This window comes from Protomyces lactucae-debilis (genome assembly GCF_002105105.1).
Source record: "Protomyces lactucae-debilis strain 12-1054 chromosome Unknown BCR37scaffold_22, whole genome shotgun sequence".
Taxonomy (NCBI): Eukaryota; Fungi; Ascomycota; class Taphrinomycetes; order Taphrinales; family Protomycetaceae; genus Protomyces; species Protomyces lactucae-debilis.
The window spans coordinates 126,473-153,396 of NW_024468014.1; the positions used below are offsets into that span (position 1 = coordinate 126,473).

The 26,924-nt window shown below is 50.9% G+C and overlaps 15 protein-coding genes across 15 annotated transcripts; 5 read left to right on the top strand and 10 right to left on the bottom strand.

Annotated features, from left to right (window-relative positions):
- The first annotated feature begins 265 nt into the window (after positions 1-265).
- Positions 266-1,395, top strand: BCR37DRAFT_383288 (Co-chaperone HscB, C-terminal oligomerization domain-containing protein). Its single transcript, XM_040870028.1, has one exon. The coding sequence runs from the start codon at positions 329-331 to the stop codon at positions 1,079-1,081; it is 753 nt and encodes a 250-aa protein (XP_040722733.1). The 5' UTR covers positions 266-328; the 3' UTR covers positions 1,082-1,395.
- A 2,394-nt stretch (positions 1,396-3,789) lies between these two features.
- BCR37DRAFT_406113 (uncharacterized protein) lies at positions 3,790-4,461 on the bottom strand (the record flags this gene model as incomplete). The annotated part of the gene is made up of 2 exons (XM_040872101.1): positions 3,790-4,082; positions 4,120-4,461. 2 exons carry the CDS (start codon positions 4,459-4,461, stop codon positions 3,858-3,860), a joined length of 567 nt encoding a protein of 188 aa, XP_040722734.1. The 3' UTR covers positions 3,790-3,857.
- Positions 4,462-5,515: 1,054 nt separating this feature from the next.
- Positions 5,516-5,818, bottom strand: BCR37DRAFT_389363 (uncharacterized protein; the record flags this gene model as incomplete). The annotated part of the gene is made up of 1 exon (XM_040870725.1): positions 5,516-5,818. The coding sequence occupies one exon, from the start codon at positions 5,816-5,818 to the stop codon at positions 5,516-5,518; it is 303 nt and encodes a 100-aa protein (XP_040722735.1).
- A 202-nt stretch (positions 5,819-6,020) lies between these two features.
- Positions 6,021-8,048, top strand: BCR37DRAFT_162594 (uncharacterized protein). Its single transcript, XM_040866179.1, has one exon. It carries the CDS (start codon positions 6,222-6,224, stop codon positions 7,902-7,904), a length of 1,683 nt encoding a protein of 560 aa, XP_040722736.1. The 5' UTR covers positions 6,021-6,221; the 3' UTR covers positions 7,905-8,048.
- On the bottom strand, positions 7,699-9,566 carry BCR37DRAFT_162599 (GatB/GatE catalytic domain-containing protein). Its single transcript, XM_040866180.1, has one exon. It carries the CDS (start codon positions 9,535-9,537, stop codon positions 7,909-7,911), a length of 1,629 nt encoding a protein of 542 aa, XP_040722737.1. The 5' UTR covers positions 9,538-9,566; the 3' UTR covers positions 7,699-7,908.
- On the bottom strand, positions 9,567-10,819 carry BCR37DRAFT_162635 (FYVE zinc finger-domain-containing protein). The gene has a single exon (XM_040866182.1). It carries the CDS (start codon positions 10,593-10,595, stop codon positions 9,666-9,668), a length of 930 nt encoding a protein of 309 aa, XP_040722738.1. The 5' UTR covers positions 10,596-10,819; the 3' UTR covers positions 9,567-9,665.
- On the bottom strand, positions 10,721-11,671 carry BCR37DRAFT_162614 (high mobility group box domain-containing protein). Its single transcript, XM_040866181.1, has one exon. The coding sequence runs from the start codon at positions 11,579-11,581 to the stop codon at positions 10,847-10,849; it is 735 nt and encodes a 244-aa protein (XP_040722739.1). The 5' UTR covers positions 11,582-11,671; the 3' UTR covers positions 10,721-10,846.
- A 12-nt stretch (positions 11,672-11,683) lies between these two features.
- On the bottom strand, positions 11,684-12,727 carry BCR37DRAFT_383293 (ribokinase). Its single transcript, XM_040870029.1, has 3 exons — positions 11,929-12,727; positions 11,859-11,883; positions 11,684-11,832 (listed from the first exon to the last, which is right to left on the bottom strand). The coding sequence occupies exons 1-3, from the start codon at positions 12,684-12,686 to the stop codon at positions 11,719-11,721; spliced, it is 897 nt and encodes a 298-aa protein (XP_040722740.1). The 5' UTR covers positions 12,687-12,727; the 3' UTR covers positions 11,684-11,718.
- A 33-nt stretch (positions 12,728-12,760) lies between these two features.
- BCR37DRAFT_400800 (MoaB/Mog domain-containing protein) lies at positions 12,761-14,893 on the bottom strand. Its single transcript, XM_040871819.1, has 2 exons — positions 14,778-14,893; positions 12,761-14,736 (listed from the first exon to the last, which is right to left on the bottom strand). Exons 1-2 carry the CDS (start codon positions 14,812-14,814, stop codon positions 12,803-12,805), a joined length of 1,971 nt encoding a protein of 656 aa, XP_040722741.1. The 5' UTR covers positions 14,815-14,893; the 3' UTR covers positions 12,761-12,802.
- On the top strand, positions 14,850-16,219 carry BCR37DRAFT_383297 (uncharacterized protein). Its single transcript, XM_040870030.1, has one exon. The coding sequence runs from the start codon at positions 14,969-14,971 to the stop codon at positions 16,106-16,108; it is 1,140 nt and encodes a 379-aa protein (XP_040722742.1). The 5' UTR covers positions 14,850-14,968; the 3' UTR covers positions 16,109-16,219.
- Positions 16,220-16,303: 84 nt separating this feature from the next.
- Positions 16,304-17,413, bottom strand: BCR37DRAFT_383298 (uncharacterized protein). Its single transcript, XM_040870031.1, has one exon. It carries the CDS (start codon positions 17,345-17,347, stop codon positions 16,439-16,441), a length of 909 nt encoding a protein of 302 aa, XP_040722743.1. The 5' UTR covers positions 17,348-17,413; the 3' UTR covers positions 16,304-16,438.
- A 928-nt stretch (positions 17,414-18,341) lies between these two features.
- On the top strand, positions 18,342-19,115 carry BCR37DRAFT_383300 (uncharacterized protein). The gene has a single exon (XM_040870032.1). The coding sequence runs from the start codon at positions 18,496-18,498 to the stop codon at positions 18,826-18,828; it is 333 nt and encodes a 110-aa protein (XP_040722744.1). The 5' UTR covers positions 18,342-18,495; the 3' UTR covers positions 18,829-19,115.
- Positions 19,116-19,157: 42 nt separating this feature from the next.
- Positions 19,158-20,294, bottom strand: BCR37DRAFT_395205 (nineteen complex-related protein 2-domain-containing protein; the record flags this gene model as incomplete). Its single annotated transcript, XM_040871592.1, has 1 exon — positions 19,158-20,294. One exon carries the CDS (start codon positions 20,292-20,294, stop codon positions 19,158-19,160), a length of 1,137 nt encoding a protein of 378 aa, XP_040722745.1.
- A 3,898-nt stretch (positions 20,295-24,192) lies between these two features.
- BCR37DRAFT_162720 (uncharacterized protein) lies at positions 24,193-25,041 on the top strand. Its single transcript, XM_040866183.1, has one exon. The coding sequence runs from the start codon at positions 24,234-24,236 to the stop codon at positions 24,816-24,818; it is 585 nt and encodes a 194-aa protein (XP_040722746.1). The 5' UTR covers positions 24,193-24,233; the 3' UTR covers positions 24,819-25,041.
- A 736-nt stretch (positions 25,042-25,777) lies between these two features.
- Positions 25,778-26,888, bottom strand: BCR37DRAFT_383310 (uncharacterized protein). The gene has a single exon (XM_040870033.1). The coding sequence runs from the start codon at positions 26,721-26,723 to the stop codon at positions 25,848-25,850; it is 876 nt and encodes a 291-aa protein (XP_040722747.1). The 5' UTR covers positions 26,724-26,888; the 3' UTR covers positions 25,778-25,847.
- Positions 26,889-26,924: the final 36 nt, after the last annotated feature.

Sequence of the window (26,924 nt, forward strand, 5' to 3'; positions counted from 1 at the left end):
TGCTACTACTGCTGCTGGTTGTGCTGATGGGAGGCGATAGAACCATGCCTGCACCACTGTCGACTGGTGGCCCAGCATTGATGATGGTCGGTGGCTGTCCAGAGAAGAGTCTACGCGATGCAGATGAGCATGTGAGACGCTGCCTGACAAGCGCAGAGGCTGGGTAGAGGAAGGAGAGCAAGGGCCGCGAGCCCATGTCCGCTACGTTTGATGGAGTGTTTGGTTTTGGTCGCGAATTCTGAACTTCAAGTCGCCGACTGTCTGCACTACAAGTCAAAGACTAGCTGAGCTGCTGAAGGTCTCTCTGTGCTCGATAGACTGCTAGATCATGCAGAGTAAAAGGGTTCTGTTTGCTGCTACTGCGTCAAGAATTCATAGAAGTCTACTCTGTACTCGAGCCATCAGACGCTTCATTGCCACACCAGCTCATGCTTCCCAGACAAAAGACCAGTCAGCCTTGAAGCGCTGCGTTGCTTGTGGATCGCCACAACCGCTTGCACGGCTCACTTGTTCTTCCTGTGCTACTCCTTGTCCCATGCCAGCATCAGTCTCCTTTTACGACTACTTTCCCGGACTTGGGCCAGCGCCACCCAAGGGTTCCTTCGAGCTCGATGTTCGCGCGCTTAGAAGAGCATTCTTGAAACTACAGCAAACTGTTCATCCTGACTTACACGGCAGTGGGGAAGGTAAACATCGACAGCTGGCCGAGTCAACAAGTTCCTTACTCAACAAAGCTTATACAACGCTGCAAAAGCCGTTGAGTCGGGCAGAGTACCTGCTGTCATTGCGTGGCATCGACATGACGGCAGAGGGGGAGTCATTGACAGACGCTGATATACTGATGACTGTTATGGAAGCACGAGAAGCGATTGAAGAGGCTACATCAGAGGCTGATTTGGATGAAGTCAAGCATGATACGGCCTCGCGGATTGAGAATGAGCTCAAGATGCTCGAACAGCATTTCGCAACAGACAATTTGGCTGAGGCGAAGAAGAGTGCCGTCAGACTGCGCTACTGGCTCAACATTCAAAAAGCAGCACAAGATTGGGAGCCGGGCAAGGATGTGATGCTTGAGCACTAGCTGAGTAGATTACTTCGAAGCATGCTGTACTTGGTAGTCTCGTCTCAGCTTCCGAATATCCATAAAGCCATTGCGGTATGCAGGCACTCTGCTTGTTAATCCACAGTCTCGCACAAAGAGGCCAGCGTACGATTGAGTGGCTGCCCATTCATGGCGCATGACCACTTTGAGCGGGTCCGCCAGTGTGACTGAAGCAATGCAGAAGATGACAGCCGATACAACAAGCTCTAGGACAATCTTTTATTAGTGAAGTCTCGCGGAAGCATCAGCGTACGTCGGCAGGAATAGACGGGTCTGTGCCCTTGAGCCGCTTTGAATACGAGACATACTCGTACGCTGAATAGCTTGCATGAGCAATGAAGAGCAAAGAAATAAGCAGAGCAAGCTTGCTGATCATTTGCAGCAGATATTCAGGTAGACTGCGTATCACAGCACTCGTACAATTGCCAGGACAAGGATGTGAGGTCACTGAGGTGCTTGTGATGGTCCAATGTTGAAAGTTCCTGGGTTAGGCCAACTTCGAAGTCGTGTAAACGGTGACTCTGGTGAGGACGACGCGAGGACGCCTTGCTCCCTCCCACAACGCCTTATTGCGCATCATTGGGAGTCACCTGATACTGATCTTCCGATGTATGAAAAAAGAAGCTCACAGAGTTCTTGATCTTTGCTTCTTGGAGCGCTTATGCATATTAGCTCAGCTCGCGTTCATGCCTCACTCAGCTTCAGCAGATAGACTTCGTCCGGGAATACCCAACCGTTTTTCTTACAATAAGCTGAGCCGACATGCAGTTAGGGTCCGTGAATTATGCTCAGGCAAAAGATGCTGAAGCTGCGGTCGATATGAAAAGACGCTCGTAGCACTTTTCGCGTCTAACACGAATCACCGTGCGTATACATCTCAATGTGTCATCTGGCGCTCTTGCCCTACGACCTGAAATTGGCATCAAAGTCTTCAACCTCTTTCACCGCAATCTGGTTGAAGTCTACCATGAAGCCACCAGCGACGTCGCTCTCCTGGTCGTTCAGCTGATTCTTCTGCCGCTGGTTGATGGTCAACATCTTGAATACGCCGTGGGACGAGACTGTCACGGACTGACCTCTGCGCTCACTTGTCTTGTTTTCAGCTAAAATGTTGGGTCACTTCGTCTTCATTCCCCTCTCCTCGGCTTTCTCTAGCTCTCCTTGAATCCCTGCACTCCTGTCACCTCTCCATCACGATGGTTCACCCAAGCCCTCAGCACGATCACACAGCCCGGCGTATCTCTTGCCTGATGCGATCTCCACCGACATCACACTCCCCTCGCCTCATGGACCACGATCCAACATGTCACGCTCGCAAGCGTCGAGGTCGCCTTGCCTCATGGTCCACGCTTCAGCGTTACGCTCGCAAGCGACGATGTCACCTTGTCTTATGGTTCTCGCACAAACACATCATGCCCAATACTATCTTTCATTTGTACAGTCTCTGTTGCCAAAACCACACCCACCACGCTCCCTGTCTCCATCAATACGCCTTGCCTCGTCCAGTTGTGATCATTACATGGGGACATCTCCGGAAGAGCGAGGAGCCGCTTGCCAAAGGACGGAGGGAATAGCGTTTCGCCCGAAAGGTAGTGGTCCAACCCGTCAACAATTCTCGTCGCACCGGATGACCTTGTCGCAGAAGTCCGCGAAATGCTTTCTCAAGGTCGAGTTGAGCGTGCGCCTGGGCTCGAAGATCTCGGTTTTGTCTGTCAAGTCCAGTGGAGTAACGACAACTTTATACGTTTCAACGCGCCGTGAAGCTGAAGTCTTCCCGTGCTGGAGCTTGGACCTCGACTGTCGCTCGGAGTCGAGCATTGGCTTCGCCGAGGCGCTGCATCTCATCCATGAGACCAGGCACCTGCTGGTGCAAAGTGGAAAAGTCTCCGAAGGTAGGAACTCATGTAGCGATCACGACTAGACGAGGCAAGGTGTATCAATGGAGACAAGGAGCGTGGTGTGAGTGTGATTTTGGCAACAGAGATTGTACAAACAGCTAGTAGTATTGAGTATCAATTGATGTTGCTGACAACGCTAAAAAGGTGCGAGAAGCGCTCCTTTTATACTTTGCCAGCCTCGAGCGAGGAATAGACGAGACAGACGTGGGCGATAGCAAAGACCCTGAAAGCGCATCGATACTTGACGCCGAGGCTACGGGAGAAGATCATCAAGGCTTGCGAGCGTGATGTGTCTGTGCGAGAACCATAAGGCGAGGTAACATTGATGCTCGCGAGCGTGACGCTGGAGCGCGGTCCATAAGGCAAGGTGACATCGATGCTTGCGAGCGTGACGCTGGAGCGCGGTCCATGAGGCAAGGTGACATCGATGCTTGCGAGCGTGACGCTGGAGCGTGGTCCATGAAGCGAGGTGAGCGCGATGCTTGCGAGGCCGCATCAGGAAGGAGAACACGCCGGTCCGTGTGATACTGCTAAGAGTTTTAGTAGCCATCGTAATGGAGAAGTGTCAGGAGTGCATATAATTTAGGGGAGGTAGCGATAGCCAGGGAGGTGTAAATGAAAACATGACCAAAGATTCTAGCTGAAGACAAGACGAGTGAGTGCAGAGGTCAGTCAATGATATTTTGCCCATGTCTCAAACTGCTTCAACAGATAGACTTCAACTAGTTTTACGCAGTCATTCTTTTGGAAACCATTCGAGTGGACAGACAGCCAGAGTTCGTAGGTTTACCTCACGCAAAAGCTTAAGAATCTATAGATACGGTTGCTACGAGAAACTGCTCGTAGCACTTTCGCCTCTAACAAAAGTCACCGTGCGTGTACAGCTCAATGTCATCTGGGGATGTAGCCGTCCTGGAAGTCTTGTCCAGCTTTTTGACACCGCAGACTTGACTCATGTCTTTGAAAGGTCTAGCAGCGTTTGGTGTAGGGACGATCTTGGAGCCCAGCATGAATACCATTACAGTACATGTGTTGCTCGATCCGCCCGCAGAGCCGACAGCGCATTGAGTATCGAAGACAGTCTTGTGTTAGCAAACCTTTTTAATCCACTCGACTTACATAGTAAACCTGCTTGGAGCCCTGGCAGGATTTTGGTGCATGCTGGTTTGCTAATTCTTGATCACCTTTCAGCGGCTGTAGCGAGAAGACGAGGGCTCCCGTAGATTTTCCAGCGAAGTAGCGCCACAAAAGGCCCTTGTAGAGGACATCTGTTTTCAAGACCTCAATTATACCACCTACTTTGGCTGCTTTACAGATAAAGTCGCCATGCTGATGTAAAGACTGCTTGATTGGAGCCAAATCGCCCTGGTGTAAAGTAACGCGAGCTGATAAGACCAAAGCAGACACGCATGCTGCATGTATCACAGCAAAGAATAGGGTAGTCAACTCAAAGGATGTCATGATTCTTCCTGCCAAGATTGACTGATTAGTCAAAAGAGAATTGGATACTCGACAATTTTATATCCAGGGACTCCAGGGACTCGTATACCCATGCTTTGGACATTGAAACATAGGAAATGAGCTTCCCTTGGAACTGTTGCTGATTGAATTAATTTAAGACCACTAACTTTGCAACTGCAGGGACCTCCCGCTGGTACTGATCTACAGCGGAAATTGCGAAATGATGCACAAGGAAATGATGTTACCTCAATGCTTCATCATTTGCAATCGATGTCTGAGCTGTAATTGCAGTGCCAAGCAATCTTCTGACCACGACTTCCTGAGACGCAGGAAGGCGGATCACTGACAAGACTTTTGAGTTATTCTAGGGGTCAAGAGATTCTGAAGTGACATTTGCGATCATCTTAATTTCATGAGATGAGATTGGACATTTTTCCGAGGCGAAACCTCTCAACAGGAAGGATACCACGAGACATGCGCCGGACAAATGGGAAGAGGCAATAATGCGTATGGGAGGGGCTAGAATCAGAGGTCAGATTGTATCATCAGTTAAATTGGGCTAAAGCTGCTTTATATTGCTTAAGGCACTAGCTATGAAACGACGGCTCCTACGGCCGTAGCCAAGCTTTGCAGGTTCCCCATATGCAAGCACAGCTTCGTAAAGATAACGCAGTTTCGAGATTTAGACATGTCCTTGAGTACTTTCGCGCCGGCTTCCGCTCTAGTAAAAGTATTCTCCATGCTCTAAGTGCTGGGTTTCTTGATGTTCCTGCAATTAAGTTACTGAACACGGGATTATTGTAAAGGGTAAAGTCATCTGTTTGCGAGTCCTCCTTCTTCACGCCGCAGACTTCTGCCATGTCTTAAGAAGATGCTGACCAGTTTTGGCACCATCAATTTTCAACATGAAAACCAGAGCGGAGAACGATTTGACTGGCCCATCAATTGTACCGACATGAATCGAATTATTTGTTCGAAGCGAATGCATACAATCGGTCTAAATCAACTTGCAAAGAAAGACATGCTTTTGCCTTTGCGCAAAACCTTTCATAGGCTACTTACATTCCTCAGCGAAATGAATGAATGCCTCCTCGCCATAGTTTTTCAAAGTTTTGATCGAATTGGCAAGTGATCCAGAAGTCGTTCTGTCCCACACAAATTCGCGGTAAACAGCGGTAGTTGGGCAAAATCCCTGAAACCTGTCCATCAGCTGTCTTGCAGACGTAATTGTGCCGTGTTCAATTATTGAGTCCTTGAGGGAGACGATCTCGGATGGAAAACTATCATAGAAGCGCAGGCTGGACAAAGCATGTACGCAAATTACGTAGGCCGCAGCGCAGAGAAGGGTGAACAACATGCCGAATATCGCTTCTACTGTCTTGACGTGGCAGTACAAAGTTGTAAGAAAGTATGTGAGTGGGTGAACTGAAATAGGAGGGGGTCACTGAGGAGGTGGGAAATGAGAAACCCCTTTTTTGTCCATGTTCACTGCGCGGCAGCGACCTCACCTTCAGTCGATAGCTGCTCAACAAGCAAGTGTTGGCCTTGGTAACTTGATATGTCAAGGTCCAAGAGACACTGCTTGACTAAGCAGGAGATGTGTTTCCGCGGAAGAAACCACGGCCGATGCTACTGTCTGGGCCTGAGATAGCCAATTGCGACTTAAAATTTCACGTTAGATGGCACTCACACCTTACTGTGCATCTCGCAAAGGAGCTCTTTGTTTCGATGACGCCTGATCAGACGTCGGTCCAAGAGCGATGGTCAGTGCATCCAATGCGATACTTTGGTGCACAAACCACAGACATGAAACAAGGCTGTGTTTCAGATGGGTAAGAATCCTTTTCGCCAGACCCATCTGCTTCCCTGACGACATGTTCCGCTCTCGAGCAAAGAAGCGCAAAGAAGCCCACCATAAGGAAGAAATGTCGAGTAGATTGAGGATTAGTCGGTATCCAGAGTCGCAAGTCCGCGTACAGTATCTCCGACCAGAAGAATTTGTCGACCAGCCAAGACGAGCACCGACGCCTGCGAATACCATTCGTTCAACATTGACACCGATGAGAGCGCTGCAAAGCGACAGATCGCAACAATCTGTGAAATTTGTGCATATGAAGACGCATTCTCCCAAGCATAGTGCCGGCAGCAGGTTGCTGAGCATGCAAGCTATCGTGAGCTCAAACGCAGCGGGCCAGGATGAAGTGAGCAATTTGATGGATTACAACATATCTGATCTCTGGAGCGCAGACTGGAATGGCTTGAAGGACGCTCTGGCTTTCAACGTTGCAACGATGCAACGGGCGTCCTCTGGATCGAAGAATTCTCGAGCTAATCCGTCCAATGATGCCGCAGATGCCACGCAGATCAACACTTCATCCGATGATCTAGGAGACAGTCATGTAACCTCTGCAGCTAAAGTCAGACTGACGGGCGACATCAGACTTGCGGGCAGTTCTGGCTCTTCACCTTTGCTTGCTCAATACAGGCGTCGACTTCAAGAGGGCATGCCAGCAGAATTGCCTGTTCAAATGCCAGTCAAAGATGCCACAGGATTCGCGAATGGCGAGCAAGCACATGCAGGAAAACCGCCTTCAACAAGCTCGCTTACTGCCCAGTGTCAACCACAGATTATCGAAACTCCAGAGAACCACTCTCCTGACTTTGAGGCTCGACTTGATGCGTTGCAAACCCGCTTGGATGAGCTGCAAATCAAACGTCGCAGTGTACACGAGGAGTTCGACATTCGTGATAAGATTGCCGATAGAATGGCTCAGCGAGATGAGCAACATGAATCTGTCATTGCCAAACATGGCGTACGCATGGACTTGCTCGAAAGAGCTAACATTGAAGCTGACCAGAAACTTGCCGTCTTGCAAGCACAGATTGATCTGTGCAAAGAAGCCTTGGCCTTGTTACAAATACCTGGGGCGAGTTCAGATGGCGAGCCCAACCGAAATGTGCAACCCCTAGTCGTCAGCAAGCATGTTTCATCGTCTGAAGCTCCCACCATGCCTTCGAGTGCAGTTGATAAAGGGAAATCGCCAGATTCTGCCGCGTACAGAGCATCCAAGGCTAGGCGGAGAGAAAAGGAGAGCATGCAACGATACAAGCAAGAGTGTATGCAGCAGTATGATTTGATGCGTGCCCGTCAAGCACACAGCAACCATGACAAGGTGACGTTGCCTGTTGGGAGTATCTCGCATGTTTCTATCACACCAGCCCAGTACTCGACGCACAGTGTTGCCAGTGACAGCCCTATTGTGCCAAGGACAATGCCGTTGATGCCAAGACATGCTAATACCATGCCTGCTCGCAAGCCGATCGAACCAGAGGTGGTGTATGAAGAGAAGGCTGAGCTGATGTACTTTCGTCCAGTCAGAATTGACCATGTAGGTCAGCAAAAGGCAACCCACATAATGCGTTGGGAGTCGAGAAGGTTGTAGAATATCATTTGAATTGCTGTTCTTTAATAATGATTGCCTCAACATCCTTGACAGCACTTGACCCTTTGATGCGTCGCAGCACTTGTCCAAGAAACCAATTGACAATCTTTGGATCTCCACCATGTAATTTGGCCGTTTGCGCTGGATTTTGTTGCATGATTTGCTTCAATGCTTCTTTCACTAATGCATGTGAAGCAGCGCTGGCCCCATCGCCTTGTGCAAGAGCCAGCCCATGTTGTTCGACGAGCGACTGAACAGATTGACTTGCTTGAAATTGCGACAGCAACATGCTTAGAACTTGCTGGCCAGATTGCCGGGTGATGTCACCTGCAATGACACTGATAATGAGATCAGCAAGCTGTTTCGTCGTTGGCATTAGATCCCCTGTTGATGCCTCAGGTTGTGTTTCTCGAATTATATTTTGCCGGCCGACTAGGTCATGCACAAGCCACGCCGCGACGGTACGTGGCAATTTGTCCATGGCCTTCTTGTCCACCTTGTTTGCCAGTCGAGTCTGAGCAGTTGAAAGGACATCCTCGTATACACCGAGCAAGTTCCTGTCTGCCTCCAGGACACGTACATCTCTAAGCTGCAAAGAGAATGGTTTAGCCGTCAACCTGTCTAGGACTGCATCGGGAAGTTCTGCCAAGTGCTTCCGACAAGTAGCCAGAAAAATGTCGTCGAGCGCAATCGGTGGCAAATCAGATTCAGGCATGTAGCGATAATCGGTTGTTGTCTCCTTGTCGCGAATCTTGAATGTTATGCCGCCTGCCACATCATACCCGCGTGTTTCTGAAGCAATGATACCGCCTCTTTCAAGCTCTTCAATTTGTCGACGTGCTTCAGCATCCACTGCATTCATGACTGCTCGTGCGCTCGCTAGATTCTTGATTTCCACGCGTTGTGAGGGAGTTGTCTGGTCTTGATGGGCGACCGAGACATTGACGTCGCAGCGTAGGGCGCCTGTATCCATACTTGCATCAGACGCACCAATGGCCTTGAGAATCGCTTGAATCTTGCGCAAACAAGCAGCTGCAGCACGACCGGAGGGTAATGCTGGACCTGTAACGATTTCAATGAGCGCAGAGCCGGAACGATTGGCATCGACGAGAATTTCATCGGTGCTGGATGGGTCTGCTGCATCATGTGCTTCAAAATAGAGAGTCTTGGCCGTGTCTTGCTCTAGCTGGATTTGCAAGATGGTGACATCGATTTCTTGCTGAAGACTTGACTCATCACGAGATGACAGGTGGATGAGACCAGCGTGTGCAAGGGCATTGTAGTGCTGTGTAATTTGATAGCCAGCTGGTTGATCTGGATAGATGTAGTGCTTTCTATCAAACGTCGAGCTCATGTTGACTTGACACTGCAGAGCAAGAGCAGCACGCACAGCAAGTAGCACTGCGTGTGTGTTTAAGTGCGGCATAGATCCTGGCAAAGCAATATCAAAAGGCTCAATGTCTTGGTTTGCAGGACCTGCGAAGCGTTGTCGAGCTTGTGAAAAGAGCTTGAGCGGTGTAGCTAGCTGAGCATGAAGCTCGAGGCCGACCGTCGTCTTCCAAGCCGAAGTAGCTGTTGCATAGCTTCGTCTGCATACCCGACATAGCTGAACGGACGGTCCTCTCTTGAGCATCTAAGCTTCACAATAGACAATAGAGGGGGTTGGTTGTGGTGAAAGTTCAAATTCTGCCAAAATCGCTATGAAGAAGGAGCCAAACGCTAAGTAGATACAAATAAGTTGACTTGCAAGGCCTTGTCATTCTAGTCGTGAAAGTGCAAAGGACAGCCATGTGTACCATCCTTCGTATCTCGCCAAGCCTCAATACAGTGTGCGTGGAAGACACACCAACACTCGAGGCGTGCTGCATGTTCGCCTTCAGCATACTCTTCAAAACAGATGGGACACTCCTCACCGAGTATCTTGTCCTGCAGTGTCAATTTGAAGGCAACATAACGGAGTGGTGTAGCTTGCACGGCTAATTGCATTCCAACAGGTGCCGAAGAGGGTGCACCGGGACGATGCAATACAGACACACTAGATTCACGCCTGTGGCGATGACCATGACGATGCGAACGACCAGCTACATCCCTTACCATGCTCTCCTGCCCATCTCCGCTCCTTCGCCGATGTGAACGCACAGAGGCCTCGTGTTCAACTGTGATATGCTGGCCGCGACCACTATTAGCAGGCGCAGGCACATGGAAATACGAAGGCGGCGGCGTCGCTAGCATCGCTAATCCACTTGGCGTCGATACTTCTCTGATGAGCTGCGCAGCGGCTCTCGGATCCAAACTGCTGATATCGAGGCCGAGCATACGACGACAGCGGTCTTGCTCGAGATGTGAGAAACACGCATCGCAGCAACGCACTTCTTCCACTGCTTCTGTTGAGATGAATGAAGAAGCCAGAGGAGAGGTATGTGTAGATGTAGGCGACAAAGGACGAGCCAATGACACGGCCGCCTCGTCTGCACTGGTAGCAGTATAGCCTGGTGGTCGGACGATAGCATGCGCTTTGAGTGCGCAAAAGTTACTGGCGCAAGCAGCGCATACGACGCGTCCACAGCGTCTGCAGTGATGTTTGCGATACCACCAGCTGAAGGCCGTGCTGCAGAGTGGGCAGGAGGCGACGGCTTCGTCAGCTTGCCAAATGGCGGGTGTTGCTTGCGCTGTGGCTATTGGAGCAGCCATGTTTGCGGTGTGCGCAATGAGAGAAGAGGTCTCTGGCTTGGTTCTGAAGGATGTCTATGGCCTGGAGAGGATGTTTCACGTAAAAGGCCGCGGTTGTCGCTGGTCGTCGCAGGTCGTCGTCGTCATTTGCAAGTCAAGAGGGTTAAGATGGCGAAGAATCAAGATGCTCGAGAGGGTCAAGAGTGAAGAAGGGGATGAGACAGACGACAAATGTCACATAGCAGATTCAAGTATTACAATTCAATTCCCAATCACTGCTGGCCGTAGTACGCGTCCTTCGCCTTCTTGTATGCCTCATACCCCTTGGCTGCCTCCTCGCTGTACTTGGCCCGGGCCTCGTCACTCAGCTCACGCCATTCCGTCGACGCACGCTTTGTAATCTCAATCATGGGCAAGTCTTCGTACGCGCCAGACGATCGGCGTTCCTGCAGGAAACGCATCCAAGCACTCAATGGCGCAGTAGGCGCATTTGGGTCCTTGATCTTCTTGAGTTTGCTCGAGACAGACTTTCCCTTAGCCAATGCTGTCTTTCGAAGACCAGCACGGACCTTGTTCTCGGCAGCGATTTCCGCGGGAGACATGTTGTTGACAAAGGCATCGTAGAGTTTCTTGCGCTCTGCAAGGACATTGGGCACCTGTTCAAGCAGCTTTGCCTTTTCCTCCTCGGGCATCTTCTTGTACGCCTCAATCGCATCCGTCAAGGCGAAGCGCTCGCCAGCGGCTTTACGCTCACTTGCATAGTTCTTGATGAAGAGCGTGTACGCGCTTACACCGCCCTTGGGTGGTTGCTTGGTGGCACGTTGAACAGGAGGCACAGCCACTGCTTTGAGCTTCTTGAGCTTTGGGTCCTTCTCAATCTTGAGGCTTGTGTCCTTCTTGACGCGTGGTCGGGTAGGCGCGTCCCCGAGCTGTGTTGCGAATGCGCGGACTTGCGCGGGGTTACGCGCCACCAGGCGAACGAGAGGGTTCATGAGCTTGATTGACATGATCAGAATGAGCTATCGACGCAGTTCCTTAGGCTCAGCTCACGGAATCGCTCGAGTATGGAGCTGGTTGTTTGTCGCTGTCGCTCTCGATGGCTGGAACAAGGGGTGGAGAAGCAGTCACATATATTTGGCTATTTTCACTGCATACTTCTCTCTACCTCAGACAGCGACGGGATAGAGCTGCTTGCACCAGAGCGTGTCACGGTGATAGAAGCCACTGCTGTCCCATACTGTACAGCTGCATGGATGTCCTTCCCTGGGCAAGTTGAGTACAGACACCGCCAATGAAGGAGTCCCCAGCTCTGGGCGATGTTAGCAGTAATCACAAGAGTACAGGAGGGCCTTACGCAGTCGTATCAATAGCCTTGACTTTCTTGCTGGGTACATGGGTTGATCCATCTCTGGTCACGACCACAGATCCCTGCCCGCCGAGCGTCACTATCACGGCTTCTTGCACACCAAGACGAAGGAAGTGCTCGCCAACACGAATGGCATCGTCTGGTGTCTCTACCTTCATGCCAGATAGCAAAGCCGCTTCTGTTTCATTTGGAATGAGGTAGCTCAGCTGCTTGTAGAGCGAATGTGGCAGTGCTTGCACTGGTGCAGGATTGAGCAACGTAGGCACACCAGCTTCATGTGCCAGTGCAAGGGCATGCAGCACAGTCTCCATCGGCGACTCGAGCTGACAAACAATCACAGCTGCTTCTCTGATGAGAGCAGCAGCCTTGTCAATATGCTTGACAGACAAAAGTTCATTGGCTCCAGGGATGTAGAGGATGCGGTTGTCTCCCGAGTCTTCCACAGTAATCATGGCAATGCCTGTAGCAGTATCCTCAGTGAGGACCTGGTCCATTTGTATATGGAGCTTGGCCATAGCATCTCTACACATGGCAGCATATGGGTCATTGCCAATGCAAGCGACCATATGTACCAATGGACCAGGTTGGCTCAACAATGCACAGGCAGCAGCTTGATTCAGACCCTTTCCGCCGACTCCAGCGTGGAAGTCACGGCCGTAGAGCGTCTCACCTGCATCCGGTGCACGTTTACACTGAGCAACAAGGTCAACATTGACACTGCCAACCACAACAATTGGCTTGGGCATGTGGTCTCTAGCTATTGAGGTGTCGGTCTGGGGTGAAGAGATGCAAATGTCGGAGAAGACCGAACGAGCGAACCATTCAGGGGAAATAGTGAATATTCAACTATGAAAAGCAAGACCTAATCCTTAGACAGCTGCAGCTCACCACAGAGCATAGCTTCCACCGTATCACCCACATCAAGTTTCTCCTTTTCTGGCGTTTTTGCCGGCAGACACAGGAATCCATTGCAGACAAGACTCCCCACGCGTGAACTCCGTTGACCGCCTGTGCTTCTGGCCTTCAACTTGCCTGCTTGTGTCACACTGATGACAACACGATGATACTCTGGTCGTGCGTCCAACGCGACAGGTCCATCGAGACAAATAGGAATGCGAGGAAGATGGAGTTGCTGCTCTGGGTAGCCGCTCAAACGACGCAGCGCAGGCAACACAAACAAGTGAAACGTCACAAGCGCTGACGCAGGATTGCCAGGTAGTGCAAACACCAATGTCGATGGCTTATGATCATGCGGTACTGTCGCAAATGTTGTGGGCTTGCCAGGCTTCATTGCTACACGACCGAAATGCAGTGTTGCACCGAGTTCTCGTTGCAAGGTCGGTTTCAACAGATCCATCTCACCCATGCTCACACCACCCGTTGTGATGAGCAAGTCGACCTGATCTGTTGCTTTCTTCAGTGCTGCTGAGAGTGTACCAAATTTGTCGGCGACAATGCCAAAATCAACTGCATCAAAGCCGTAGCCACGAACAGCCGCGAGCAACGAAGCACGATTCGAGTCTCGCACTTGACCAGGATTGAGGGGTTGGCTGGAACCAGGTTCAACAAGCTCATTGCCAGTACTCATCACGCCAACGACTGCTTTCCGCCATACAGAGATGCCAGTCTCTGCATCTCTTGCAGAAGCAAGCAGCCCAATCTCGCCGCCTGTTGTCGTCAATGTCGTGCCAGCTCTCAACATCAAAACTCCCTTTTTGATGTCTGACCCAATTTCACGCACATTCTCGCCAACGTTCGCCAAGGCGTTGATCTTGACGGTTGTCTCTTCGCCTTGTGTAGAGGCACTGTCAAGTTCGGTATCTTCCACCATGACAACCGCATCCGCACCGTCAGGAATCGGCGCACCTGTCGTGATGCGAACGACCGTCTTGCCGTCCGTCACTTGGTCAGCTGAATCACCAGCATGGGCAACACCAGCGACACGATACACGCCTGGTCCATGCTTGGCCTGAATGGCATACCCGTCCACGATACTCGCGCGAAATGCCGGAACGTCATCGTCTGCATAGACATCTTCGGCGAGAATACTACCGACCAGGGACTTATCATAGAAAGATCGATTCTCCTTTCGCAAGTGAGCTTGTGTGATTTGCTGTTCGAGGATGATTTGATGTGCTTGAACAACAGAAATCATGGGCCATGGTGAATGTCGTTGACGTCGCGTGACGGGTGCAAGCGGGTCATTCGTTGATGGTGCTGCATCGGATGCATGATCGTGATGACCAGTACAGCGATGGCCGGACTCCTCATCTTTGACAAAGCTTGGCGATAGGCCAGCTTGTTGTTCAATAGGGCCCGTTCCTTGAGCATGTACCATGCGTGACTGAACGGTATTGGCAGCAAGATCACAAGCATGCGGGAGTAACTTGACAATAGCCTGCAAGTTCTCCACAGCACCCTTAGGGCTTCCTGGTATCGTTACAACTAGCGTCTTGTCACACACACCAGCAACGAGTCTTGCCATGGCAGCGAGAGGTGTGATTTCAAGACTTGCTGCAAACATGGCATGAACGAGGCCAGGTGCTCGTTTTGTCAGGATTGGCTCGATGGCCTCAGGCGTCACGTCACGCTCTGCAAAGCCTGTACCACCGGAAGCGATGACAAGATTGATGCCATCAGCAGCCCATCCACGTACGTGCTTTTGGATCTCTGGTATCTCATCTGCACAGATGGCCAGGTGTTGAATCTGCCAACGAGGAGATGCTTCGATGAGCACAGCTTTGAGCTTTGGGCCAGATTTGTCTTGTGAGGTGTCTCTTGAACAAGTGTCACTCACTGAATCACGTTAGCCTGGAATAGATTGCTGTCTCGTATACCGATAAGCAGAGCAGCAGTGAGGGGAGTTGTCGACATATTGAAACAGTAGCTAGTAGCAATCAGATCAGTCCCAAATCAGTTGTAGCACGGGGCCTTCAGAGTCAGCGTTACAGCTCTATTCCCCAAGTCTTGGCACGCAACAAACAGCAAGCTACAGCGTGACGTGATGTTCTAGGTCGGTGCCGCGTCCATGCGAGGCTGCTGCTCCGTGCGCTCGAGAGATTTCCAAATTTCAGGTCGCGAACTGAGAGCGCAAACAAGCACAGCAGGAGCCATCGCAACACCCCCATACCATACAAAAAGCATCAGGCTCGAGGCCTTCTCTCAGAGGCAAGGTGCGCAGACTGTCGTAGCATCTGTTGTGCACCAGTCCATCATCTGCGCCGTCAAATCACCTCTCAAGGCTGCAACCGCCGCTGAGAAGACGCGCCAATCTCAACACGAAAGCCGCTCCATTCACGCAATGGCGGTCAACGCCTTCCTAGCAAAGCGGGACTGCGTCAGCCAATGCGTCGTTCCAAGTTGCGCAACCATCAAATGCAGCGCAAACGAAATGTGTGTCGTGTCTGCACAAACCTGCGAAGCCTGTCCCAAGGTCTCCTGTGCTGCCTTGTCTGGCGGTAGCACGGCTCTTGCTGGCAAAGACAAGACTGGTTTTCCCATTGGAGCCATTGCTGGTGTCGTTGTCATTGCTTTGCTGCTCGCATTGGGTCTTGCATGGTTCATTGTACGCAAAAGGCGCGTTGCACGGTGCACAGCAGAGATGGAGGAGGAGTCGAGTGAAATGGAGAAGCAATCGGCAAAAGATGCAACGACCTATGCATCGCAGTGGCTAGGAGGCTCGCAATCACGACCCAGAGAGTCGTCTGCATCGCTACCCATCTGTCTTGGCCCAGTATTGCGCGAGGAGAACAAGGATACCCTCTTTTTTGTGGCAGACGACGTCTATCGCATGTCATACGCCGAATCGCTGGCTCATACATCGCCTGAGAAGCGTACAACCAGCGGCGTGGTCGATACGAGCCCAGCCATTATTCAATCCGCCAATCAAGTCACTACACAGCGTGTACGGCCCGCCATGATTCAGTTCAGACTGGGTACCTCCAACCCTGCACACAGTCCGTTGGTGGAAGAGCGATCAGGCTGGGAGGACGATGAAGCTGATGAATCACCCATTGAGCGAGACTTGATCTCTCGCGGAGCCACGGCACCTGCTCGTGAATCGCACACGTCACCATCGAGGCCATCCTTGCGTCGTACAGGATCTCGCATCTTGACTGGTTCGAGGTTACAAGCAAATGAGGAAGCGCGCCCTCCTGCTACTGCTTGACTACTCTATTTCTTCTAGCGCTCTACTTTACTTGCTAAATGCTTCAAAAATCCACTCACGATCCTTGCTGCTCCTTGTTGAAATCATATTTGACCTCTGCTGCATGTACTGCCAACGCGTATCTATGCAGCACTCACTTGACATCACAGCAAGCTTTCTAGCTCCTAAACGCATATTTGTATTTGCAAAGATGAAGTTCTAAAGGATAAAATACGACTGGGATATCAAAACTAAAGAGTTGGTAAAAAGAATCTGATTGAGGCGTCAAGGCTGCTTGTCGCAAGAATGGCAATGCATGCCGCGTAGGCCAGTCTAGTGAGCCGACCTTCATCACATGAAGTCGTAAAGATACTGCTCCTTGAAGGGGTCTCTGTCGGTCCCTAAGGAGTCTTGCCAGTGTGTTTGCTGCTTCAATTGCTCCATTTCGTCGTCAGTCAAACGATGACGTCCTTCTGTTGAGGGCTGTGTTACTGAACTTGTACCGCCTCGGTTTCCCCACTGTTGTCCACCTGGTCCAGATGATGGCTCTTGCCATTGATGTGCATTTTGCCCAGCTGCAGATGACAGCTGAGCCGACCCCGAATGCCCATTTTGCCCCGTCGACTGACCATCTGCATCATCAGAATCCCAAACCATGCGACATGCTTCCATTTCAGCCTGTGACAGCTCTGGACATTCCCCCATCGGCCATACTGGTGGATATGCCTCATAAGGTACATATGGCAACCCGGTCCAGTCACTCATACTGAGCGCAGAGTTTTCGAAGAACTGCTGCTGGGTCTGACAGAGCCCATCATCATATTGTTGGCTTGATGAAGGTTGCCTCAGTGAATTCACTGAAACCGGCGCTGGACAAATTGGTCTGCGAAGAGGAGACTTTTCGCTGCACTTACACATATCCTCTTCGGCAGGGCGAACAAGTGGAAGGCAAGTCTCCCTCTCATTTGCGACTTCGATACGCTTGACCTGAAGTTCCCATTTTCTCGGGACAACTTCAGAGACCAAGATCTTTCCAACATCTTTTGGCTCGCAGCTTAGCCCACGTGGGATCCGTACTAATGTGTCTTGCCACTTATTCCTTGGAATACACGGCGAAACTTCAAGCTTTCCTTCGGAGTCAGAGCCTAAGGGCATAAGGATACGCGGGATAGTGACAGCCATCTCGCAAGTACAAGCCATTGTGCAAGGGTTTTTGGGCAAGGGGGAAGCTTTACTCGTCACAACAACCGTTCCAACCATTGATCTGATGCATTTTCCTGCCTTCCCCGCCGCTACGCGAGCTTTGCGATCGAGAGTTACTTTGTGAGCGTGCTCGAACTGTTTACATTCGGTTTCGCACGACTCTTGGTGTGTGACGGGCTTCGAATTGGTGCCTTGCGATGTCGTGCATGCGCTGTCTTGACTCGGCAAAGGGCTGATACCAAGCAGATGGAACGTCGCACCATAGCAAGTACGGATATCAGAAAGGGCCCAAAAATCCTTGTCGAAGGACAACCGCCCAGTGTGTTTCGTAGCTAAGTCCTCAACGCACGTCACTTCTGGGCCTAACTCAGGATCCTTTGCATCTACAGCTGCATATCCCTGGAAATAGTGAAAAGATGTGAGGATTGAGCAGGCCTCGATCAGCAAGCTGACCCTCAACATCCGAGAGACCTGTCTGACCTGATATGCTCAGTCGCTGGCAAGATTTCTGCGGGCCGTCCTCGTATGTTGCGGACACCCTGCTGAGTCAGTGCTGACTGGGAGAAAGGCCATGGAAGAAGTGACCGGACCTGCTGACGTGTATCGTTTGGGAATCAAACTCTCCTGCAGCTGGTGCGAAGGGGTCAGGGGAAGTGATTGGGCATTGTCATCTTCTTTTTGCGACATGAACCAAGCAAAAGATTGCCCGCTTTCAAAGGCCAAGTTCTGGGCTCACAACTATTTGTCGATATTCGGCCACTTGAAACGTATAAACCGTATTGCTCGCCTGCGCGGTCAAATAGCAAGTTTTCATTGTCTTTGAACGAAGAAAAGTAAATTGCCCCTAAGGCTGATGTCTCGCATTGGAAATGATTTTCTTTGCTGTAGCAGAAATCATATGCATGCCAAGACTTGTGACATCTTAGGGAGGAGCTATCGAAGTAGATGCTATGAACAACCTCGAGGCATCCTGATATGATGATGGCTTGCTATTGTCTGTCGTCAAGTCATCGCGAAAGGCAGATGTCGACAGTTGCAGATGTTGTACTTTATTAACTGTTGAAAGGATGACTAAATCAACTCCTGAGCTCCGCAGTCAATGACCGACCTCAACCTCGATCGCTTTCTTCTACTGTGCATCTTCAGGAGCCCAGTGATGGGCAGCAAGCGGCGGCAACCTCTTATCCTTGCGCAGGATGCCCTGAATGCATCAATCGAACTACCCATCCCATTCATCACAGCGCGCCGAATCCCTCGATGCACGCCTCGCACGTCCTCCGATTCTGACAAGGATCCTAGCTGCGCGTCGTGCACAGACTGCACATGTAGGAGACCTTGTGGCTGGCTTTGTGGAGCGTACAGAGAGGGGTGTCAACATGAGTCGACAAGAGCAGGCGGTGTTGTGGTGGATACAAGACACAATTTGCTCGTTCACAGCTATCCTCAGACTGGCGAGGAAGTACCAGGGACAAGTGCGAAAGAGGTGTATGTTGACGATGCAAAGAAGAGCGAGACGGTGGAATCGGATGCCACATTGACGCAACTCACGACGTCGATATCGACCATGAGCAGCAATGGCGAGGCCGATGCATACAGCGGACTGTTACTATGCAGTGCAGCATTCAAAGAGTATCTCGACAGCTTGAATCAAATGGCCTACCAGCGGACTTATGCGGCTCCTGGAGCGCATGACAGTACAGACAAGGGCATTCAGAAGAAGTGCAAAGCAGAGATCAGAAGCGTCGAGGGATCTGTATTGAATGCAAGGGACTTTTCAAGTCCAATGATATCGCAGCAGCAACATCACGAACGGACGAGTGTGGCCAAATTCAAACAGAGTCTGCTGTTGCTCCTTCATAAGTCGTGTCTACATATGCATTGCATCCAATCCTCCAACCTCCAAACGTAGTCGTTGGTAATCTACAGAAGCTTGCCCCAGTTTGCCCTTGATAATCGCCTCCTCTTCACGAATGCCTGCTGCTTCCTGCTCAAGCTCAGTGAGTTGCTGCTCCTGTGTCTGCAAGCGTGTGCGTGTTTGCGCAAGCTTGGCCTGCATGGCCGAGAGCATTTGAGGAAACGTAGCAAGCGGTGTGAATGTGGGTACAGGTGGACCTTGGAACACACGGACGCCCGCTGCATTGGTGTTTTGCAGCAGGCCCGACGATGACATACTTGGCTCATCGCCCGTCAATAGTGCAGGGCCATTGGGCGTGGAGAGGCCGGCGAGATCAGAGATTCGATGGATGGTTGCTTTTTTGATCTGCGTCGCTTCCCAAGCTGCATCATCCTCATCACTGCTACTTGCATCAGAACCACTCAGAAAAGTGATGGCAGGCTTCGCAGACTTTCGTTGGTCTACGTCCACAGTGTCTTGCAGTGTGTCGAGGGCATCTTCGATTTGCGTTTTGCGAAGACGATCATGCACGGATGCTTCAGCAGCACCAAACAGGATGCATGATTGTCCTTCGTCGTCGTAGGAAGCATCGGCATCTCCAGCCCTAATACAACTTTGTAGACGATTGACGTGATTGTCAACTGCAATGAACCCATCAGGTGTGTCCGCTGGCTTCTCCCGCTGCCGCATCAGCTGCTCTATGCCATATGCATCCAGTATCGCGCTACTGTGCACATCTGCTGCATCAATCGCCATAGAAAGCGTTGTACCTGAATCCACTCGGAACTCATCGGGTGTCCGGGGTGTGGACTTTTGCAAATCTGATAAGTAATCAGAAGAGTAGATAGACCGTGCAGCTGGTCTTGACGCCTCATCCTCAGAGACGAGCGCAGAGGAAGCGGCTGACTCTGTCTGACGACTGCGACTCAAAGCACTTTTGAAGGTCGACCTACTCGCTAGCTGGCTCGTCACCTTTTTGGGCCGCACAATGGAAGATGATGCATCTTCTTGAGCAGACTCGTCATCTTCATCTCTGTAGCTATGCTGTAGCTTGAGCCGCGACGCTGTCTTGGGCCGCGACTTCTTGAAGGCGACGGTGGGTTCACTCATTTGAGCAGCATCTGCAGGAATCTAGCGAGCTGGTGTTGGTAGACAAGCAGGGAGTATCGTTTTTGATTGAAAGACGACTAGAGGAGCATAGAGAAGCAGATGCCCAGCACCAGCCACTGGCACACGTAGTATATGAGGATGGTTTGGTCGTGAATGTGAACATTGACCTGGAACAACACACACAAGATGAAAGCTACACGAGGCGCGCGGCGGAGGCATAGCCAAGACGGGCGGGAGATCAGTCCACATCCAGTCAGACTTTGTGCATCATAAATCCGCCTTTGACGGCTTCCTGCGCACGCAACACCGCTTCGACGTAGCTGTCCGCCGCCCAATATGCCTCTCTTTTCGCCAAAGCGGCACCTGTCCCAATGGCCCAGCGTGTCCAGACAAGCACATCAATGCCTCTGCGCACGCTCAACAAGGCCGGCTCAACTCTGTCGTCTGCAAGCACTGGCTGCGTGGTCTATGCAATCAGCGGCGTGGTCGATACTAGTCCAGCTATTGTTCAATCCGCAAATTGAGTCACTACACAAGGTGTACAGCCTGCCATGATTCAACTCAGACTGGGTACTTCCAACCTTGCACGCAGTCTGTTGGTGGAAGAGCGATCAGGCCGGGAGGACGATGAAGCTGATGAATCACCCATTGAGCGAGACTTGATGTCTCGCGGAGCCACGGCACCTGCTCGTGAATCGCGCACTTCACCATCGAGGCCTTCTTTGCGCCGTACAGGTTCTCGCATCATGACTGGCTCGAATTTACAAGCAATGAGGAAGCGCGCCCTCTTGCTACTGCTTGACTACTTTATTCCATCTAGCGCTCTACTTTAACTTGCTAAATGCTTCAAGAATCACTCACGATTCTTGCTGCGCCTTGTTGAAACCATATTTGACATTGACTGCAGATACTGTCAACGCATATCTATGCAGTACTCACTTGACATCACAGCAAGCTTTCTGGCTCTTAGCCGGATATTTGCATTTTCAAAGGTGAAGTTTGAAAGGGTAAGATACGGCTGGGATATTCAAACTAAAGAGTTGGTTAAGAGAAAAAATCTGATTGAGGCGAAAAGGCTGCCTGTCGCAAGAATGGCAATGAATGCCGCGTATGAGTCAAGCTAGTGAGCCGCCCGTCATCAGATGAATGCCCAGATAACCTGGTCCTGGTCACCGGGGTCGCCAACCTCCGGCAAGGGGTTGTTCACCATATCAAGATCCATGTCCGTTTGACTGTAACCATAAGCTACTTCTGCCGCGTGTTGTGTTGCTGGACTTGTACCGCCTCGGCTTTCCCACTGTTGCCCACCTGGTTCAGATGATTGCTCTTGCCATTGATGTGCATTTTGCCCAGCTGCAGATGTGTGACGAAGGGCGAACAGGACAGGACGAATGCTTGTGCTGAAGACAGGACTTGGGCGAGATGTAGGGGACAAGAATAGAAATTGTAAACTAAGCAACAAGACAGCGGAAGGCTGCCTACTTATGTCTACCAGGTACCAGCATGAGAGCGGATGGCGATGATGGGGATGGAGCCCACGGGAGCCGACTCTCAGCAGGTGAACAGTGAAAGAAGAGGGGAAGCGAGATTGCATGAGCCCAGTGGAGATGTCCGAGCTGCGAGATAAGGAAGAGACAGAATAAGGGACGACGTGGTAGACGTCGTCGACGAGTAAGAGAGCGAGTAAGGACAACGTGACAGAGCGTTGCCGGAAGCGAGGAGCTAGGCGCGGGACGATAGGCAACGTGCTGAGGTGATAAGCGTCGTTGAATGGCGGAAGGTAGAAGAGCCGCGATGAGTTGCTAGAGCATGTGGTGCGGGAAAGTCGGATGCGAGGTTTAAGGCTGCGTGTTCGTTACAAGATGACTGGGCTGACCCTGAATGACCATTTTGCCCCGACCAGTGAACAGCTGCGTGAGAAGGCTCCCAACCCGGGTATCGCATGCGACATGCTTGCATTTCGGCCAGCGTCAGCGGTGAACAGTGTTCCGTCTGCCCTGCTAGTAGATATGCCCCGGGCGGTACGTATGGCAACCCATTTTTGTCACTCATACTGAGTGCAGGATTTTCGAAAAACTGCTGCTGGGTCTGACAGAGCCCTTCATCATATTGTTGGCTTGATGAAGGTTGTCTCAGTGAATTCACTGGAACTGGCAATGGACATGTGATTTTGCGAACATGAGATTTGTTTGGGTCTTTGCAGTAACACTTTTTATCATCTGAAGGGCATTGCACACGCTCGTACACGATTTTGTGACCGTGAAACAGGAACTGAAATGGTTTCGGCAATGGTAATATCAAGGTACTTCCGACACGTCCTGGGAGGCAATCAATGCTCGCGAGACTGCCCTTAAGTTCTTCAGCTTTGTCCCAGATGAACATCGAAACATATGGCGAAACCTCAACTTTTTGCCCTTCTTGATTCGTGGCCATGGGCATCCAAATATGCGAAGCGTAGACAGCTAATGTGCACCTACAAGTCCATGAGCAAAGATTTTTAGGCAGGAAAGAAGCTTGAGCCATGAATTTCACCCTTCCATCCATCCATTTGATGCATCGTGTCGGGCCCATCAACCCGCTAGCTATAGCTCTTGAGAGCAGATCGGTTGCGTATGCCTTCCTACCTTTTTCACATGCGATTTGGCAAGACACTTGGGATAGAGAAAGCATCAGATTGGGATCCAGCCATGGTCCGCATGTGCCGTCCTGATCCGGCAGTGGAAATGAAACGGATAGATAAAATGTCGCCCCATAGCAAAGACGATCTTCCGCAAGGAGCCACACTTTCTGTCGAAGATCATCGTCTGATGGAGTTGCCTCGCTGTCCGGTTGAGTTTGGTTGTGAGGAAATGTAAAGCTTGAGCTTGATCCGGTTTCCATAGCCTCTGCAACGGCAGATTGTTGGACATAAAGGAAGGATGTGAGGATTGAGCAGGCTCCGATCAGCAAGCTGGCCCACAACATCCAAACGGTCTGTCTAGTCCCCACATGCTGCATTGCAGGCAAACCTTTTCTGGCGGTAGTCGTATGGAGTGAATACCCTTATAATTGAGGAAAGGGCCGCTTAAAGAGTGACTGGACTGGCTGACGTGTAATTTTGGGAAAAGAGAAGTCTCCTGCAGCTGGTACACAGAGGTCAGGAAAGCGAATGAACGTGACAGTTTTGCAACACGAACCAAGCAAAAAGTTGCCGGCTTCGAAGGCCAAGTTCTGAGCTCACAGCGGTTTGTAGATGTCCGACTATTTGATACGTACCGATCACAGTTTTCGCATGCGCGGTCAAATAGCAAGATGTGATCATGGTTACAAGGACGAGAACAATTTGCCCCTGGGACTGAGATGTCGAATTGGGAATGGTTTTTTTTGCAGATGCAGGGGCCATGCCAAGACTTGTCATTTCTCCAGTGAGGGAAACATCAAAGTAGATGCTACGAAAAAGCTTGATCCAAGCCTTCAAACACAAGTGTGCAGAAGATTTGAAGGAGCGTGCAGCTGATCTTGTCGCTTCATCCTCGAAACCAGGCGTAAAGGAAGCGACTAATTATGTTTGACGTACAACTCAAACACTTTGAAAATCGGCCTGCTCGCTAGCTGGCTCGCTATCTTTTCGGGCCGCGCAATGGCAGTAGGCGCATCTGCTTGAGTAGTCCCGTCATCTTTATCCCTCTAGCTATGCTGTAGCTTGAACCGCGACGCGGTTATGGCCAGCGACTGCTTGAAAGCCATGATGGGCTCACTCATCTGAGCAGCATCTGTAGAAATCTGGCGAGCTGGTGTTGGTATACAAGCAAGGAGTATCCTCATAGATGAAGAGACATTCAGACTAGCCACTAGCACATGTAGTATATGAGGATGGTTCGGTCGTGAATGTGAATGTTAATACCAGCTGCAGGAACAACACACACAAGAGCAAAGCTGCACAAGGCGCGAGGCGGAGGCATGGCCAAGACGGGCGAGAGAACAGTCAACATCCAGCCAGACTTTGCGCATCATACATTCGCCTTTGACGGCTTCTTGTGCACGCAACACCGCTTCGAAGTCGCTGTCCGCCGCCCAATATGCCTCTCTTTTCGCCAAAGCGGCACCTGTCCCAACGGCCCAGCGTGTCCAGACAAGCACATCAATACCTCTGCGCACGCTCAGCAAGGCCGGCTCAACTCTGTTGTCTGCAAGCACTGGCTGCGTGGTCTATGCAAGAAAGCCGACGCTTGTGAGTTCCTGCACGAGTACAACATGCGACACGTCCAAGAATGCAAGCAGTGGAAGGAGCAAGGGACCTGTGGCAATGCAGAAGACTGTTTGTATGCTCATCCTGCGCTAGGCTCACGTAACGGTGTCTGCGACTGGTACAAACTAGGCTACTGCCCTCTTGGTCCCGACTGCAAGCGTAAACATATTCGTCGCGAGCCATGTATGTGCTACTTGACGGGCTTCTGTCCATACGGGCTCGACTGCAAGCATGCGCATCTGCAGTTCCTTGTTCCGCTCAAGGCTCCTCCTGCGATCCCCATGACCGCTGCTTAGTCTTTGCTTCATCCATGATCGACATCCGGAGCCAGTGTCGCCAGTCGTTCTGCAGCTTACACAACGATGAAAGGACTGGCATTTCCATTGAAGTCAGTTCTAGTCTTGTTGCCATTGCTATGCTCTTGCACTGGGTCTCGCATGGGTCATTGTACGCCAAAGGCTTGTTGCACGGTGCACGGCAGAGACGAGAAGAAGTCGAGTGAGGAGAGAAGCGAACGGCAAAAGATGCGTTACCTTATCCGTCGCAGTGGCTAGGAAGCTCGCAATCACGACTCAGAGGGTCATCTGCATTGCTACTGGCAAACGACGTCTAACGCGTGACATACGCCGAATCCCTCCCTCCTGCATCGCCTGAGAAGCGTTCAACCAGCGGTGTAGTCGATACGAGCTCAGTCATCAATCAATTCGCCAATTGAGTCACTACACAACATGTACTGCCCGCCATGTGTCAGTCCAGTTTCGATACCTTCGATCCTGCACATAATTCGCTGGTAGCAGAGCGATCAGGCCGGGAGGACGATGAAGCTGATGAAGCACTCATTGAGCGAGACTTGATCACTCGCGGAGCCACGGCACCTGCTCGTGAGTTGCACACTTCACCATCGAGGCCTTCTTTGCGCCGTACAGGTTCTCGCATCATGACTGGCTCGAATTTACAAGCAAATGAGGAAGCGCGCCCTCCTGCTACTGCTTGACTTCTTTATTCCTTCTAGCGCTCTACTTTTACTTGCTAAATGCTTCGAGAATCCACTCACGATCGTTGCTGCTCCTTGTTGAAACCATATTTGACATCGACTGCAGGTACTGCCAACGCGTATGTATGCAGCACTCACCTGACATCACAGTGAGCTTTCTAGCTCCTAATCGCATACTCGTGTTCGCAAAGATGAAGTTCTAAAGGATAAAATACGGCTGGGATATCAAAACTAAAGAGTTGGTAAAAAGAATCTGATTGAGGCGACAAGGCTGCGTGTCGCAAATATGGCAATGTATGCCGCGTAGGCCAGTCTAGTGAGCCGACCTTCATCACATGAAGTCGTAAAGATACTGCTCCTTGATGGAGTCTGTCCCTAAGGAGTCTTGCCAATTCGGCTGCTGTTTCATTTGCTCTATTTCGTCTTGAGTCAAGCCATGACCCGTTTCTGTCGAGGGCTGTGTTGCTGAACTTGTACCGCTTCGGCTTTCCCACTGTTGCCCACCTGGTCCAGATGATTGCTCTTGCCATTGTTGTGCATGCTGCCCAGCTGCAGATGACTGAGCCGACCCTGGATGCCCATTGTGCCCCGACGACTGACCACCTGCATCAAGTGGGGCCCTATTCCAGTAGGAGTTGAAGCACTCTTCAATCTCTTGGTCCGTCATCTGTGGACATCCGTCAAATGTCTCTCCTGGTGGATATGCCTCAAGAGGTACATATGGCAACCCATTCTCATCAAGCATAGTGAATGTAGGGTTTTCAAAGAACTGCTGCGGAGTTTGACAAAGCCCTTCATCATATTGTTGGCTTGATGAAGCTTGTCTCAGTGATTTCACTGGAACGGGCGCTGGACATCCTGGTCTGCGATAATGACCACGTTTTTCCCCGCACTTAGGCATATCACACTTGTCCTTCAAGAAAGGAGGGCAATGCACCATCTCATATACGACGTCGAAACCATCGGATTGAGCATGATGTAGTCCCTGCAAGTTTAGGATCAACGTTCCAGCAACATTTTCTGGATGGCAGCTTCTCGTTTGCACTCCGCTGAATGTGATTAATCCATATTTGAGCCACCTTTCCAATGAAACCTTTGGCGAAAATTGAACATCTTTCTTGAAGACCCTGCCCTTAGGCATACGGATGTGCGGAATGGTGATGGCCAGACTGCAAGTACAAGTCGACGAGCAAAGATTTGCGGGCATGGAAGAAGCTTGTAATTCAGGCTTCACATCGACCTTTTCAATGAATGATTGGATGCATCCCTTACCGCGAGCTTTATCGTCGAGTTGTTTCCAATATGAGCTCCCAAAGTTTTTACATTCGACTTCACACGAAGATGATTGTAACGGGACGTGTCTCGAATGGTGTTCTTGAGTTGTTCTGCATGTGCCGTCCTGAACCGG